Here is an 18,796-nt window from a genome sequence, read left to right on the forward strand (position 1 = left end):
GAAAAGTAACGCTTTGTATCTTTCTTTCCGTTTAGAACACGAACACACGCAAACACGCACTCACGCACGCACGCACGCACACGTAGAGTTAATCCAAGCGATAATTTTTCCAACTAAACTTGTTCGGCTAACTCAGTGCCGGATTAGCGAATCCTTCATTTCGAACATATCTCAACGAAATAAGCAGTTGATCATCCGGTAGTTGAGGTTTCCAGTTTAATGGCGTCCTGACTAAAGAAGTATCACTGTATCCATGCGGTTGTGTGATATAGTATTGACATACCCACAACAGGGTGATGTCTAATGCCTGGAAGTTATGGAACGAGAAAGTCCTGGTTTCATCAGTACAATTCATTGCTGCTGCCCGTTACTCCAGAAAACATATACACGCTGTTGTATTGAAGCCTTTCATTGTTTATTTGACATCCTGGCTGACTTATACCATTTAATCTGGTCCACACCTGACCTGGTAGTTTTGTTTGTAAAGTACTTTTTTATATAAGCGACCCAGTTCTGTTTGCCCATGAGCATCACTATAGCGCAAGGGAGATAATTCCATTGAAAGAGATTTAAACTGTGGAAAGTTCTAGAACGCTTCAATCGTCAGTCCTGTTATACAGATATAATAGCTTCGTGTTTATTTCATGTACTTGATAAAGTTTATTCCAAGTTTATCTGCCCTGGGCGTTTGTCTGATGTCCTGATGTGGCGGTGGAAGCCCTGAGTAAATATACGCTTCTAACTTAAGATCGGTAGCTGTCACTACAAATGTCAAAACATGTGCCCCATAATAGTCCCAATTTGTCCAACATACGAGCCCATAATTAAAATTAATACCCTACAGCGAGGAACCAAGACGAGTCACGTGACGTAGCGAGGAGCCCGAATGTCAACAGACGCTTGAGCCAATCAACATCGCGGACTCATTTGATAACCACGTGGTTCCCCCTGCGTGGCGTGATTGACAGCTACGCGTGACTGAGGGTGTTTCAATCCATGCTAAGACCGCCTATGCATATGCCAAATATATTCAATAGTCAAAATACTTGGTATGAGAGGAAGTGAACGTTAGATTCTTACGTTAAAGCTCCGTGTACTCGTTACATGTCGCTTCTCAAGAATGAGTTGTGTTGATATTATGTACCAGCCATATTCAACGGGATTCCCCTATCAACGGACCTCTTCGGAGGCCGTACAGGTAAAATATGCCTCAAAATTGTCACCTGTAATTTTTGCGTTCTTTTTTGTCATGTTGAAGCCTCTTTGATCCCATGCCTCCTGCATTTCAGTTGTAACCACGTCTTCATTTCAGGCTAAGCCATGGCATACCTTTGTCTAGTATGAACTCACATTTCTAACACGGTTGCCATGACTTACAATCCAGGCAGTATTGGGCTATGTCTTAGAGTAATTCAAAGAAAAGCTAGGCCCAGACCGTCTAACTGTTACCTGTCATTGGAGTATTAAATTATCGAGTACATTGCAACATTTTTGTTATTCTTCAGGCATTTAGCGTTCCCAGGATGCATGAGCCCCTGGATCTTGGGAGCTACACTGCCTCTGCATCAGCATCATCGGCTGTCAAGGAGGAAGATCTAGAGAAGGACTTACAGCCCAAAGAAACTCATTATTTGAACGCAAACTGTGTATTATTAACTTACTTTACTGGAGATACTTCAACAGTTGTTGACGAACACTTCACTCGAGCTCTCAATCAGCCGAGCAGTTTCGGCTCAGAAACACACGCTCCCAAGAACCTTATTTCTAAAGGTAAGTTGCATTCTCTCTATGGACAGGTTGTTATCATTCCCATGCCGCTATCAGGAACATTGATCAGGTCTGTCTTCTACTGGTCTGGTTAGTGATTGGTGTGTTGGCTATTCTCATGAACATATTTATGCCCTCTAAAACACTTGCTAGCCTAAACCACATACACAATGTGTCCTGTGTCCTACCTCTCATTGACATTCCAAATGGTAAGGTTTAATGTTAATGTCAAAAATGCATTCTAATAGGTTTTCCGATTTCAAATGCATGTAACATTAGAAAAGGATAGCAATAATCAAGGCAATGCAGCCTTTATAAGTGTTCGTTTTCATGCGTGTAATGTATTGTTAGTATCAATAGTGTCAATTGAGATCAAATGTGATGATTACTAAGCCTATGGTGATCTATTTACGAAATTAACGTAATACACAAGTATAAAAAAATAGAGGGCAGCGTTACTTTTGGGGACAACAAGGATATTTTGTGGGACAATGTTCATATTTCAGTCTGGTGTATCATAATGTGTATAAGATGAATAAATAGATGCGGAGCAATGAAAATATATCATACGTAAACTTTGAAAATTATGAATACAATATGGAAATGCCTGTAACCATTCTTAAAAGCATGAGGAGTACTCCAGAACGTTGGCATAAAATTCGTGACCGTTGTTATTGTAACTTCCCTATAACAACATTATGTTCGTGGTACAGTGTTTTGAATTACATAATGCACAACAAAATAAAATCGAGTCTTAGCCATTCTAAAAATTTTCCCAGGAACCAATGAAATAAATCTTCATGTTTACTAGATACTGAAACAATAACGGTCTAAAAACAGACCCTTTCCGCACCCCAGCATCAAAACCAAACGGCTTGGGTTTGGTATGGCGAGGTAGCCATGAGCTGAAAATGACAACCATATGGCGCTACTTCTTGTAACTTCGCTCCCAAATCAGATAAGGACGGAAAATGAGGACTCTGTCTTTAATAGCCTACAACGGATTTACAAATGAGCTTTAAACACCCTTTCAATTTTAAAGTGAAAAAACGCAGCCATGTTTTCTCTTTTTGACAAATTTGACTACATCTTGATTCTTAAAAACGCATGCAGCATAATCTAAATTTTTAGATATCTCCTGTGATAATCCTTCGAGGTTGGTGTGCCACCATGAATAAAAAACTGTCATCCGATATTACAGTTTTAACGATAAACATTTTGTAATAAAATTTTCAACAAGTGGCAGTTCGACTTAATGTGTTATTACCATAGTGCTAAAGCCATTATAGAGGTTGAAACGAGGGAAGTGTTGCACTAGGGGGTCTTGTAAAATTTATTTTGAATATCGACCTTTGTACAGATAATTCATAATCCATATATGTAGACTTTAACACGTACCGAGACAACGTGCTGACGGGCCGCGAACCAAACTCTCTTCAATTTTCACTAAATATGGTAGGAACATTAACTTGAATCATTCGATACAGCAGGAGGCTACTGAGAACTGTTTTTGTCAATTGCTGTTTCTTGCTTGAGAAACGGGAACTGGCGCCGTAAATGGAACGTATGTTTTTAAAATTGTATAAGTATTTGAAATGATTCCTTTCATTTATACAGATGGATGATGCACGTGCAATAAAACTTGAGAAACGCTGTAAAAGATAATATTCTAGCCAATTAATACTTTGTTTTTAACTCAGGCTTTCAAATGTTACCATGTTTTGATATGTACAAGATCACCTACAGGCCTACAAAATATAATTATACATCTATGTCATATAGTTTTGATTAAATATATTTATTTGGTTCCTGTTTAGCTTCGGGTTAGTTTGTACCTTCAAAGACGCATTGAGCAATTCTCCCATTGTATGCATGTGCTGTTGATTTGCTAAATTTCGATAAATTATAAATACAAAATACCAATGTTAGTAACTCTATATATTACCGATTTAACATAAACATTCAACTTTCATCCAAAATACTGTTTCGCCTTTTTTAAAGGAAACTACATCGTCCTGTTCAAATCAGTGGAGTATCAAAAATCGGTAATATATGCAGCTTAAGTTTATTTTCAATGCCATAGACGATATATAGCCCTTCCTTCTTCTCACTCGTTTACAATTCTTAATCTCAACTCTGGCGTATTTATTAAGAAGAATTATTTTACGCCAGTCTGAATCAAACGCTTTACTAATAATGCAAGCGTCCGTGAAATGGCTTCACAACAGATAAACAATCGTACATGTTGGTAATTAAACTGATTATCGAGACAGCCATCAACAACCCCCTGACGACCACTGGGCAGTCTTGGTCACTAAATGGGAAGTATTTGGCCACATAGAGAGACAGATCTGTGTGGTCAGCAAATACTACACAGACTTTGGACAACTCTTTGATCTTATAATATTTACATGATCTGTTAGGCATACACTGGTCATTGGTCAATTAACGTAATGATATTTACAATGCTGCCCACTGGGCCGGACTGCAAGGAGTCACATTTGAAATGGGTAACATGGTAACACGTGCTGGGAAAATCGCCAATTTAAATTTGGTTTAAGAATTATCGCAAGAACATGGAACTGCACACACACGGGAGTGTTGACTATTCCTAGCATGTTGTCATTTAATAGGAAACACGGAGGTACCTAAACATTTGCGAAAAAAGATAAACAAGGCAAGATGATAATCGATTTAATAAGAAATATATATAAGATAGATTAATATCATGTCAATTGTCCATGAAATATACAGACGTCATACATGTACATCTTTTAAATTGAAGGGCAGATGAAAAAATATTTTGGCTGTAATAAATTATACAATTTGAGAACTATTAATACACACAGACATGTATATGAAAGTTTCTAATTATTCATACAAAATATTGACTGTCGGGAAACTGAACCCATTACATTTTTCATTACTTCGGGCGTTGACCGTACATACGTAACATAGCAACTCGACGTCAAATTCACGGGAAAGGTCAAAGGTGAAACTAAAACACTAATTAACATTTGACTCCCCCTGCCCCGTCCCCCCGGTCGCCAAAGTCCTCCTTCCCTACTAGCACCCGCACTCCCACCACGACTGTAAACACGGGCTTTCACGTGCAGTGAACCACAGAAAGTCTCAATTTTCCAAAACGACCCCCATAAAAAAAATTCTCAAAAAGCTATCAATATCGTGCCTACAAATTAGATTTTTGGAATTAGATTTGAAATGTGACAGTAGACTGTGATATAGGAGAGCCTGTTGACTAATCGCTGATATATGTATCTCCAGCCCGTTGCTCCATTACCCCGACCCCCACGGGTTGACTTCGCCAGGGGTCGTATTCCTGCCCCTCCCCACTCCGTGGGGGTCCCCTCGTGTAACATATAGAAGGTTGAAGTTTTGGTGGCACAGACTGTATTTTGGCTGTCTGCAGTGAGGGATTTCATAGCGTTATCCGCATGATGAACACAGATTTTAAATGTAAATTTACGGGGATTTTAGATAAAGCTGTTTCGAGGTATTTGGGGAGAAAGTAGACTTGCTGACTTTCGAATTGACAAAATTGTTTAGTTTTCAAACTGCTATGTTTACATTTACAACGCACTTCGTACAGAAAATGTATGATAAAATCATAAATACTGACTCTTATCAGACCACGAATTGCTGGATAGGCATGAATATTTATCATATATCTATGTAATATTCAACAAACGATTTTTTAAACAAGTCGACTGGAAGACACAGCACTTTCGAAAAAGAAATAGTTTCTATATCAGCTTCCAGTGCGAACCTTGAAATATTCCCTCTTTCGGCTAATATTGAAATAAAGATGTTTGAATGTACTTTGAAAGTTTGTATAACACAGGAGAATTATGTTTGCTGAAAAATAGAAATAAGCATAGGATCTCTAAATATTATTTGAAAACACAAGATGAAGCCTTTTTGAAACTAACAACTCTGTTCATAATTTGGTACAATCGTTATTATTGTAATTATTTATCAATTTACGTATGAAGATAACCCTATAAGGGTATTATCAATATTCATGATAATATATTTTCTTGAACAGTTTTATTACAGACGTACTTAATTTCTTCATTAGCACACATTGTAACATTCTAATGGTTCTTGGGGTGTTCAATAAACCGTAGCGTATTTATGAAATTTTGCCGATTAAATCACCAAAACATGAAATAAGAACTGTCAGGCATTATTTGTTTTGTGAACATCTATGCTGTAAATCAGTTATATAGTGGCTAACAAATATACCAATATGTTTGTGTATAAACATAATTAACAACGTTTAAACCATTATCATTTAAATGCAAACGTTTAAATTTTCTTTAATTATAACAACCAAAAAATATCTACACACAAAACCGAAATAAGAGCAAGCAATGGAAGAAGCGCAATTTCTCCTGGTGTTTTTTTATTTGATTAAAATGTAAATTTGTTTTATTTCTTTTTTGCATGAACGTCAAGTTTATATTGTTGATGAGAAAATAAATCGCGTGCCGTTGCTGTGTCGGCATCAAGTATATCACCATTGATCGTTCCCATGAGAGAGAGATAAACTTTAACCCTCATCTCGACAGGTTCAGCATCGACTTCTAGAAACATTAATCGCCAAAAACATTGCATAATATAAGCAAGATCTGGCGAAAATAGCAAACGCTTTCTTTAAATCGTTTAACACCGCTACAAGCCATGATTACAGTTTATCTCCGAAATCCGACCCCAAGTTTATGTTCGTTTCGGAAGCTTTAAGCAAGGAACATGCTGGCGAATACAACACCACTGGTGGGAACAAGCGATGGTGCCGAGACGCCATGTTGCAAGTTCTCGCATTAAATGCTCTTTCATCCGCTTTCACGGACGCAGATTCGACGCATTACCCCAATGTTTGTCAACCACGACATTCGATTAAACATTTAGCCTAATTGAAGGTAAATTACACCCGTGAGGTCTTACATGTGGGGTTTTACAGAGTTCTGATGTTCTTAAGTCGACTTTTCTATCTGAATAAGTGACAAATCCTTGGATGTGCGGCTTATTTGCTTTTCTTGATCCGCGTGTTAGGGATGCGTGCTGTTGGCAAAAGTCTGCATCGACAGACAACTTTTAGTGGCAGTTTTCAGGTACCCCGTGCATGTATCATCCCTTAGCGTCGGCTTCCCTGCGGTAGGGCCTTTGTTCTCATTGTGATGTCGTCCGAGAGAGGGTCCCGGCAAGGAGGCTCATTTGCTCAAGCCGAATTCGTAGTCCGGTGTGATTTCTCAAAATTGGGTAACTGGTTTTCTTTTATCGTTAGCGACACAAAGTTTGTCTTCTTGAAAGGTCATTGCTGTTTAGAACACAAAAGCGAACTGTGAGAAGATCGGGTAAAAATAAGCGTAATTCAATAATGTGTATGATTATGAATATCGAAGCGGTGGTAAAATCTTAAAGGAATTGGTAAAAAGAACGACGCTCGTTCCATTTTGTGAGATCTAAGGGTAAAAATTCCTATTCGTTGTCAAAGAGCTACCATCCAAATCTAAATCTGCTTATTCCTATGTGATAAGATTAAAATATAGAAGATTCACATTATCGAAAGCTTTGCTTCATTTAGTCCATTAGATATTAATAGAGAAAAAAATGCAGAAAAGAAATTGCAAAGCAGCCTCCATCATTTATGGGAAGATAAAGAAGTAATTTTAATGAATTGTGCAAAAGTTTGTGAGAGAAGGTCTTATATTAAGAAATGTCCATATGTAAAATAAACGTACCTATCTGTCACTGTAAAAAGGAATCCTGTTGAAATTATGAACAAGGGCCGTTGGTCTTTATGCGGAATAAAGATATAATGTATTCTGTTAGAGAAGTTCGTACATAAGCTTCCGTTCATCTGACGTATATTCTTCTTCGATTCTGTGCCAATATGGTGTGACGGGTGCTGTGTGAACCTTCTCCCTATCATAGGGGATACATGCACTACAGTTGCAGGCTTATACACCTCGCAAGCTGTGGCATATGTGTCATGATTGAATGTTATAGGGATATAACAAATACAAGTATATATGGGGGGTGGGTGTGGGGGGTGGGGGGTGGCGGCGTTGCATTAATGCACCACCCCGGAACTAAAAGCTTAATAATTGAAACCTATAATATAAAATGGTTCGACCATATACTCGATTTTTTTTATTATGTGTATGTGGGCACTCTTGTGTATCACTGTCAACGCGAATGTTCCATCAAATCTTGTATCACTAGAAATGTGTTCAGTTTCAAATACCTTTTTCTAATAAATAGTGTCTCATCATGAACTGAATTGTACATTGATGGGTCTGTGGTTCTATTTTGGCTCCACAGTTCCAATAGGCTGCATCCCTATTCACTGGCATCATGTCACCCAGTTAACTGCACTTGATCTTAAGTGACAGGATCTCTTCTAAAGTATTACACGTGTTGTAGCGATGACCGTTGTATTGTAAATGTACGGTTTATTCATGGAACCTAAATAGTTCGTTCAATGTGTTTAGTGAAAGACCACGAGACGAACACCTATCAACACAATCCTACTGTTAACCACAAAACGGGGATAATGTTGGGAGGGAAAAGCCCTCACTTCAGATCTTTAAAGTGGGCTTACGCGTGTTGTGTATTTGGGTGTAAGTTTACGTATACTTTTTGCACATTTTATGTTTATTTTAAAACTTTTTCTTTGGAAGCTGAGTTTGAACACTATCCAGGTTACAAGCCAAGAAGAATTCCAAATATCAAATTCTGGCCTCACATCGAAAACAAACTTAATTGAATCAAAATATTTTTGACACACATGGAGACAGATACATTTAGTATGCTTCTGCATTTTCAAACCCAATTTTCTAAAATAACAAAATATTTTCATTAAGGCGAAAGCAACATTATGTGTATGCATCCGACAGGGCCCCGCAGAGAGACTGGCTGGAGAAATAACTTAGAGACATTTCCAGGATCGGTTTACAAATACTTTTAGGCAGAGCACGTGCTGTTTAGGATTTTTGGAGTATTTGCCGGCAGTATTGTGTACTTCATTACTTTTACAGAACATATTGCTACTTTTGTGATACTTTAGACGCAGGGGTAGAGTGATGTAGTGTTATATAATGAACACAGGACAACGTATAAGAGAGACAGCTTGAAACACTTACCACTTATTCGTATAAATGTTTACTTCATGTATAAGGTTACATGCATTTCCCCATAACACACTATGATGTGACTTAGTCATTTAATTTATTTTGTGACATTTAAGGTTGGCAAACTTTTGTTTGACACTCTAAGTCGCGCGGGTTATGTGGTATATATTTTTAAAAAGCTAACGACATGAGCTCACGATACGAAACACGACATTCATTATTTTGTATCGATACCAAAAAAGTATATTAACCTGTGTGTATCAATGTAAATGTCATTCTAGTATAGCTGCTTTTTGTCGAAAGAAGAACAACGCCGAGTAATATCTGCAATAACTTTATGTTCGAGTCAAGGTGTCGCTGCATCTTATAGGTCGCGTTCAAGATTATTGCACTCATATAGCGACGTGCATACCGCAGTTAAATTCATGAATACCCCATTCAGAAACAGTATACTGACTCCGTGACGACCAGTCCGTGTTTTATACCATTAATGCCGAGCCCCAGACTGGGTAACAACAAATACCATATTACAGACAGGGTAACAACAAGTACCATATTTTAACGTCTTTTGGTATGAAGCGGTCGGAGCGGTTAGTCGTTACACCCTAGTGTCTTATGTCTGAGTTCTGGGTCATAGAGGGGTGGCCTAGTGGTTAAAGCGTTCGCTCGTCACGTTCGATTCCCGACATGGGTACAATGTGTGAAGCACATTTCTGGTGTCCCCCGCCGTGATATTGTTGGAATATTGCTAAAAGCGGCTCAAAATATACTCACTCAGTCTTGGTAATAGCGCCTATATTTTGTCAGACAGATCGTGTACAACGTATATATTCCCGTGAAACAGACAGTACTTGGTTCAGTGGCTGGTGTGCTTTCTCGTGACGTACAAGTCCGATTTCGATTCCCCACAGGGCCATTGCGAGTGTTGCACATGTTGGTGCCTTGTCGTGATGTTGCGGTGTAAACCACTCTCACTCGCCATTGTCGTACAACAATACGTCAGTGTTATGTTTGGTTTGGTTCCGTTTTGGCAACGTGTATCTGGTAGCGACTGCGCTTCTAAATAAAGGCTTTGCCTTATTATTAGGGTTCGTGATCGCCATTGCAGTTGAACCTTCTCATATAGCCGCCTACGTTTTCACAGGTTCGTGATCGCCATTGCAGGAGAACTTTGTGATATAGCTAACTGTACGTTTTTACAGGATGTGAACAACATTATATGTTGTAATTTTCTAGAAAATTCATTCAAGGTCTTCGGCAAATAAAATACGATTTACCCGACGTTTGATGCATAACGAGAGCATCTTCGACTTCCAACTATCCAAGAGTTGTTTGGTGGGTAAAGTTTGGCAAATTAAGATGAAATGTGAGTACAAAACACCAACGCCTGAGAATAACCAGTCTCGATTATCCGACGAAGCAGATTCCATTGAGCGCAAAAGGGGAACTAGAGGTTCAAAATGTATGAATGGATAACAGAAAGTCAGTGATGACACCAGATGTTTGCGAGAAGGTAGCACCCGCTACTCGTTCAATTTGCATAAAAAGTATGTTTGTTGCCTCGTTAATTACCTTGATTAAGGAGATTTGATGCTATGGTCCTAGCAGTATCAATTTCAGCAGCATGTCTCGACATTCCGCCTATCTCAGACTAGGGATAAGTCGTCAGAGGACTTCGAGTTAAGAAGGCGTCACTGTACACCATTCGTAGGATGTAAACTATGCCCTTATAGTCAATGTCCCACGTAGTAATCCCTATAACGCGCTCCAGAAACCTATGATTGTGGGTTCGAATCCCGGTTCGCCCCGATTATGTTTCTAGGTTTGTCAGCACCATACCCGTGCTCGTGGGTTTCACTGAAGTGGTAAACATCTTAGACCTGCATCACTTCGGGCTTTCCTCCCACATTAAGCTGACACGCCTCGATGTAACTGGAATACTGTTAAAAGCAGCGTTAAACCCAACTCACTCACTCACTCGTACTCATTAAGCTAACATATAATCTATGACGTCTTGCTACACGATACAATTCGGTCCTCTAAAAAAGAAATTCCTGATGCTGATGGAATAGAGCTGGCTAGACTTGTTTTTTATCATCTAGATTGGATTTGGTTTGATAAGATACATATATTCCACTGTCCTGGTGCGAGATTAAGTACTCACATACATGTACATATAAGATAACACTGATTTACCTTTAATATGTGTGAAAGCTTTGTCACGAAGAGCTATATCCGTCACCCGTGATTGTGACATTGATTCAACGTGTTGCGTTTGTAACTACAATTACCATGCTAGCGTCGAGATTGCATAATCATTAAAGTAACACCACTGCACCCTGACAAGCCAGCTAAACTAATACACTCTTCAAGTGGCACTGTTATCACTGCATGTTTACACGGGGCTTTGTCATCGGCCTGGAATCCATGGCCCAGGATTTAATCCTTTTGATGTCGCATATTATGAAGTTTAGCGAACATGTGTGGCATTGTGGTAGAGGCAGGGGTGGTTCTGATTAAACACTTTCATCCTAAATTAGAATATTTGATTAGCGGTGTTAGGAAGTGCCGTAACGTCTTGGAGTAGAGTACAGCCCTTTGTAGTGTATCCCGAATTCTAAGTCAATTGTCATTCTAAGAAATGTATACGTGTTCTCAAAGACAAATGTAATTGTGATTATATTAATGTATTGATCAGTGATATTAATGATGATGATTAAGATAATATGACTTGCAAGTTGATAACATTTCTCAGTACATAAGAACCACGTGGCAAGAGGGACCAGGACGTCACATCTAATATGTTCTTTTCATTGCAAAGTGAAACATATCAAGACATTTAACTTGTGGAAATAGAGAATAGTCGGTCACAAATATCTGCTGATACAGATTCCACTGGGAGTTAAAGGCAAAATAGTGGCTACAATTCTATGAATGAATCACTGATCTTTTCGCTCACACATCGTCTCATCACTTATTTTCTGTGATCCATCCATACAATTTTCACCACAATGTTAACGTTTTTAGGTCAAGTGGAAACTTCGAGACTTATTATTCTCTTGCGTTGACGTTCTTGTAATTAGTTTGCTCAGATTGAACATGAACATTTTCCTAAAAGACTCCATGCAACCTTGGTCCAGATTGTCCACGTTCTTGTAAGTAGTTTGCTCAGCTTGAACTTGAACATTTTCCTAAAAGACACCATGCAACCTTGTTCCAGATTGTCCTCCCATGTCCCAGAGGAACTTCCCTCCGTCCTTCTGGAACAGCGCCTACCAACCATCACCGTCCCTCAGCCACCACGACTTCCAGTTCTCCGCCAACCCTTACTTCTCCACGTCCTTACACGGGATCTCTGGGCTCCACCAAGACCCCTGGCACTACTCCTTATCATCGCAGACACACAGTTACCCACATCGGACAATGCATTATGACTTATCATACCCATCTATGGCAGGTTCCAGCAGATTCTCGCCCAACTATGGGTCGTTACTAATGAATCCCTCAATGAGGACTAGTCAGTTTGGTTCCATGTCAGGACAGTGTGATATTAGCAAGGCGTCGGATCCAAGTAGGCCAAGATACCCGGATCCAAGACTTGGCACGGAATTCAGTACACACGCAAGCTTACCTGGTATGTATTTATGAATTATCGCTCCAAATATCTGATCCCGTTTATCCGGAACTCATGCCTTCTTTACGATTAGGGGGGCACGGGTGGCACAGTCGTCTAAGGCGCAGCGATTCTATATGCAGAGTTGCGTCCCTTGGGCACGCCAGAAACCTATGATGGTGGGTTCGAATCCCTGTTCGCCCCGATTATGTTTCTAGGTTTGTCAGCACCATACCTGTGCCCGTGGGTTTCACGGAAGTGGTAAACGTCTGAGGCCTGCATCATTTCGGGCTTTCCTGCCACATTTAGCTGACACGCCGCGATATAACTGGAATACTGTTAAAAGCGGCGTTAAATCCAACTCACTCACTCACTCACTCTTTACGATTACTGTTTGGAACGACTTCATGTCGCGAAAATGGCATTGACACACCTAATGATTGGAAAATCCGGAAAATCGCACGTCCGTACGATTTCACCGAGAACAGTTCCATCCCGATTAACAGGGTTTCACTGTATGTAGACATTTCCAGCACTGTCCGTGTTAACGAGATCCTTGTTAACGGGGTTCACTGTAGTACATTTTGTGAACCCCTAAAGAGCCGGGTTAGAACCCGATCATCATTTACAGACCGCCGTCACATAGCTGGAATATTGCTGAGTGAGGCGTTAAACAACAAACACAAATTTTAAACAAAACGTTTTTGAAATGTCAGTGTTTGTTACGCTAAGGAACACACAACATTCATGAATTCTGATTACATTTTATATATATGGAAATCGTTGCGAACGTAATCGATAACAGGTACCAGGGTCATTAATTCTGGTGTCACCAAGTGTATGTATTTCATTACATATTTTTAGATGTTTTGAATAATTTCTAGGATGATTATTTGGGTTTCATATGAAAAATCAATTTGATGAAATACACGTTCGGGGTACTGTGGTTCTATCGTAATGGCGTTAAGTAGACGTTGAATGAACGTTAAACAATAGTTTAAGTGTTGGCTGTTTGCAAACATGATTGGCATGAATTTTCGTTAATATTACATCAACTACGTCCATGTTTCATTCCAAAATTCTAATTATTGTATATAATTTATAGGTGTCAAGACTACCATTGTAGTGTACGTCTGTAGGTAGGTAGGTGTAAGGAATAAACTGTGTATGGAAACATACACCCTGCTCACATGCTTAAAAATATGAAGATGGTCACTTTTAAACTCTCGTTCAGTTTGCAATCGTAGCAAGATGCGTAGTTAGTCGAATAAGGTGCTGATTACAGAGATCCGTAAATAGCCATATAAATATGGATTTAATCTCCATCTCAATAACATACAGGAGCGTCTTCAGAACATAAATTGCCTATTTGGGGGAAACACCTATCGAAAGCTGGAGATTGATACAAACACGTGCTCATGCTACTTCTTGGTGTGCCATGTTAATCTCCAAAATCGACTTCAGAAAGAAAATTTAGATTTACTTGTGTTCTTACGTCCAATCGTCTGTATCAGACAAGTAAAACTTCTTTTGATTGATAATCTTTTGAATTCGAAATAATTAGAGGCGCGTGATTGAAACTGGTTCAACTGATTTTCGAATTAGTACTTTTCGTCAGACCACCCCGAAGACGTTTCAGCCGTTTGAAGTTTGTTAACAAACAACTGCAACTGTTGTGAGGAATATGTACCTCCCCGATTACATCATCACTGACTCTGAAGGGAAACATTCATACATTTATTTACCCAAAACACGCCACTTAAATCTGACAACGATCCCCAAGCAAGGAACCGCTGTCCCTAATTGAGTAATTAAAACTAGTTGTAACGAATAACACTGACAGAAGGGGGGACCAACTGGTCTCGTCTCGCTGTCGGCTTGTGGAGATCATGTTTAGCTCATATCACACACGCTGGCGTAAGGGCGAAGCTTACAGCACAGTATGTCTTTCATTTACGACAATGATAAACAGCAAACACAAACAGAGATAGGTAGTAGATTTATGCACGTAAAGGAAGTATGACCGAAAATAGCAAAGTTCTTGATTTTCTTGGAGTGTGGAGTTGTTAAAGTTGTGTCGAGAAGAGTTCGTTAAAGTCAGGTAATCATAATAAAAGAAATTGCAAATTGTGTGTGTTTGCGTGTGTGTGTGTGTGTGTGTGTGTGTGTGTTACACCAAGTGTAATGTATACATATATCCACAATTGGGATGCCCTTTTCTTTCTTTACATATTTTATTATGACCTTATTGAACAACCTTCATCTGGACGTGATGTGTATATTTGAAGAAAGTGAACATTACAATGTTCAAGAAGTGCTATCATCGGACAAACGATTGGATAATAAGACAAACACGGGATGTGTTACAATTTGAAAAGCTATCACAACTTGAATAAGAACAAATGGAAATGAATTTCGATTAACAATTAATTTCCTGTGCAAATATTATCTTCCGAGGTGAAAGGCTCCTGAAAGAAGTTGAGAAGGAAAAAGGATGTTTTTGACAAATTACCATAATAATATGTTTCAGGCGTAGAAATTGATCCTGCGGCCGCGAGAACAATACTCTTTCTGTAGGGAAGTAAAACCCTGTACATTTTTGTAACGCCAATCTAAATAAAAATATTTGCGGCGAAATTTCATGAAATCCGAAAACGTTTCTTCGCGTTTGGTTGTACTACTGTTTTGGATGAAAGCTACATTGTGCTCGTTCTATATAACAATGGGCCAGTATTGAACGCACTATATTACTTCTTGACGTAGAGGATCTATATGTAAATACTAGTCACTCCATAAACACTGCCAAGAACGATAATCAAACTCGCCTAAATAGTCTGAATAATAAGGTTGTATATATCAGTTATTTCTTTGGATTCTGGTCAACTCGGTAAGATGGATTCATAGCTTCGTTATATAAAGATAATGTATGTATGTAAGTACAAGATAACTTCTGTCATGTATGGCGTGAACTTCTGCATCTTAAGTAACAATAAAGACGTTATTATGGTTGTTTAATGAAATTGATCTTAAGATTGGTTTTGAAATGTTAAACATGCTTTCATTTTTCGTAATTTCGTGGACAAGAAACGTTTCTTTATTTATTACTACTTATTATGAAGCTTGAAGATTATATCGGATTTTATATAGTCCATTATTCTATCACAATTGTGCCTTTGTTATGTGTAATATACGTAACAAGTATTCTCCCGTTGATTTAGAAAGATATTAATTAATCCATAACATTTGTTTTGCGATAATTGATTTTATGTTATAAACGAGAGGTCAAGTAGTCCTTTTCTGAAATTCAAACACACACGTCAAACACACATTTATCAAAAGGACAAGGGAACAATTAAACCAGGAACATTTTATTAATCATCAATAAGGTTTGATAATTAGTTGACTCTTTCAAAGTGACATCCAATAAAAAAGCTCTTTTATCAAAGAACGGAACTATTTTTAAAGGAATGACACACCCTCTTTAAATCACACTGGCCTTGTGGGATAGGGGAGCCAGCCTATGAAGATTGTTATCAAAGGCCAATAAACAATGCTTACTGATATCAGCTAGAGCCTCTTTGATTTTATCTCATTGTTTATCGCCACAAAACACGTGTGAAGTCTAGGAAAAATTACTTGGCGAGTTTATTTGTAAATGCTGCTGATTGGCTCATGCAGAACCTACGAGTGCATTTGCAAAACGCTTACTATGATAAAACTCTTAAGGTATATTTAAGGTTCTGGTCTTTTAAAGCACATTTCCCTCCTTTTCGTCGATAAAACATGTATATGAGGTGTCTGCTGTTGGTATAAATACATGTAAGATGATGTGACCAGCACAACTTTTAGAATTGAAACCATGCCTTATGTCCACACTTCATCCCCCGAATATCTGAAACATGCAGTAGTTTTTGGTTGTTTTGTTTCATATTTTTATCAAATTCAAGGGTTAGACACATAATGCTACTGGAACTATGCAAATAAAGAAATTATATATTATAGAATAGCAATAATCATCACTATGAATAGCATGTTTATTGTAAAACAATGAGGCGGTAATATATATTGTTATACAAATATACATTGATATCAAGTTGTATCAAGTCGGACACGTGGGTTGCTAATACCTTCAATAAGCCTTAAAATCTCAATTTTATCATTACAACATATATGGAAATGATTAATAAACGATAGTGTACACGGTGTTTAAAGAAATTCAGTAAAGGCAAGACATTTTATGCATGACAACTTCCTTATTCTATTATTGCATTACAATAGAATAAAGATGTCATCCATACAAAAAACATATTGTCCTTACTGTTACTTGCCAACTAAAAATGCGAATCAAACAGTTCAACTTTCTGATGGACCAAAATCGGGCAATTACACCTAATAGAAAGTATATCAACTTCAACCATTCTTTCCAATGTTCAAAAGTGTCATTAGTTCTTGTATGTCGCCACACATGTAAACCAAACTCATGGGGAACAAGCCAAAGTGTAGTGTCTGCGTAACGAAGTGTTTCAGCTGTGCACTGTAGTTAACTCTTTGTTGTAGCAAAAAGACACCAGTATCATTCATTACACCAGTATTAGTTATAACAACACTACTCTCAACGGGGATATCGTTCATTAAGTCTGGCTGTTGTACTGGGGTGTTTTTGCAGAAGGGGCTAGAGGTTACTTTGACACAGAAACCAGTGATGAATGATGAAGTTCTTCCCAAGTCCCATATATCTCTGTAACGCTTAGAAAGAGAAACACGGCTTTCTAATTTAGACTGGGAAATTTGACCCATACGAGGAGATACTGGTAGGTCGAGAATTTATCGTCATGACAATAACTATAACCAACGCTATTTGTCTTACAGGCCTGGAAAGTTCCATACAAGAGGCGGGCAAAGACTTATACTGGTTTTAAAACAGCCCAAGCTGGACTTCAGAGTATGTGATTTGAGCCATGTTGCATTGGGGAACCCCGTACAGGTGATATTTGCGAAGCTAAGCTGAAAAGGATTGGCAAATCGGTCCAATTACCTTCAGCGGCCAGCCTGCAATCGTTGGCCCACGATTCAAGATGGCGGCTTGTCCTTCCGAGTCGAGAGAAAAGCGTCAGCTATATTGGTCGAAGGATTAAGAGGCTCAGGAAAATAATTTGAAATATTTCAGAAAGTCTTAGTCACCCCGTAGCTAAGAAAACTACTGGTGTTTTCTTGAAAAGCTTGGTCCGGACAAAGAAGGGAGAAGCAAAAAGTTGCATCGGGACACGGAACACGGAATGAGGATCAGAGAGTGCGATTTCCGATGTTTGTTGCAAAACTTGACAATTACATACCTTCACATTCGATGAACTGTTTCTGCTGATGGACAGAAAACTGTTTCTGTGTCATGAAAACATATGCAATTATTAATAATTAATATCACATTCAAAGACGATTGTTGAAAAATCATCGAACCAAGATGTTCCAATTTCACATTTCTATATCAGCCTTTTGAAACAAAAGAGATTTTCTACGTCTCCTTGTCACGTAACCACACTCTTTATTGTTCAGAGTACTGGCACACTGCGGTCATTTATAGTGATGTTTGCATTTATTCCTTGTGGAGCTATTACTGTTTGGGGATATCTGTCCTTCTTTATCATGAGTAGTCACTATTTTTCAATAATTCTAAACGTACAGTTTACTTGATAGCAACCAAATTTCTTTTTTATTTTGCATACCGATTTTACTCTATTGTTTACGCATTTTATACCCCAAATGTGTTCATAAGCCGTAAACATAAGCTTTTAATTAATTTAGTGTAGTAATTACTTACTGTATTGATTGAATTAATAGACACATTTGAACTATATCCGTATCTTAATACTACGTTACTCAACTTGGTTACTCGTTAATCGACCTATTTCAAATCGAATGAGAAATATCCATAGTTTGCCATACATTTCTACCTGTAACGATGTGGCAACTCTGTTCGTTCGATAAATCGTTATTTTCTGTTGCTGTTTACAACATGGTAGCATATGTATGTCTGGGTGTAGAATTTAAAGTAATATGTGCCTCAGGAGTTATTTATGTGAGGCGTCATTCGCGCAACTAAAATCATCTTGAATGTAAGGGGACGGTAGGGTAGCCTAGTGTTTAAAGTGTTCGTTCGTCACGCCGAAAATCCGGGTTCGATGGGTACAATGTGTACAGCCCATTTGTGGTATTCCCCGCCCTGATATTGCTGGCGAATTGCCAAAAGCGGCGTTATACAAAA

General features: G+C 38.5%; 1 protein-coding gene across 1 annotated transcript; it reads left to right on the plus strand.

The window, feature by feature from the left end:
* The first annotated feature begins 1,079 nt into the window (after positions 1-1,079).
* Positions 1,080-17,841, plus strand: LOC139475724 (transcription cofactor vestigial-like protein 2). The gene is made up of 4 exons (XM_071258911.1): positions 1,080-1,198; positions 1,506-1,770; positions 12,145-12,558; positions 17,407-17,841. The coding sequence occupies exons 1-4, from the start codon at positions 1,121-1,123 to the stop codon at positions 17,454-17,456; spliced, it is 807 nt and encodes a 268-aa protein (XP_071115012.1). The 5' UTR covers positions 1,080-1,120; the 3' UTR covers positions 17,457-17,841.
* The last annotated feature ends 955 nt before the right edge of the window (positions 17,842-18,796 follow it).

The sequence above is a fragment of the Haliotis cracherodii genome, unplaced genomic scaffold (genome assembly GCF_022045235.1).
Source record: "Haliotis cracherodii isolate W230 unplaced genomic scaffold, xgHalCrac1.p SCAF_3, whole genome shotgun sequence".
Classification (NCBI taxonomy): Eukaryota; Metazoa; Mollusca; class Gastropoda; order Lepetellida; family Haliotidae; genus Haliotis; species Haliotis cracherodii.

Bases quoted from the DNA above. Each gene is read 5' to 3' on its own strand.
- LOC139475724 (XM_071258911.1), top strand. From the start codon at position 1,121: ATGAGTTGTGTTGATATTATGTACCAGCCATATTCAACGGGATTCCCC. The intron at 1,771-12,144 runs GTAAGTTGCATT...ACCTTGTTCCAG, and splicing joins CAAGAACCTTATTTCTAAAG to ATTGTCCTCCCATGTCCCAG. The intron at 12,559-17,406 runs GTATGTATTTAT...TTTGTCTTACAG, and splicing joins TACACACGCAAGCTTACCTG to GCCTGGAAAGTTCCATACAA.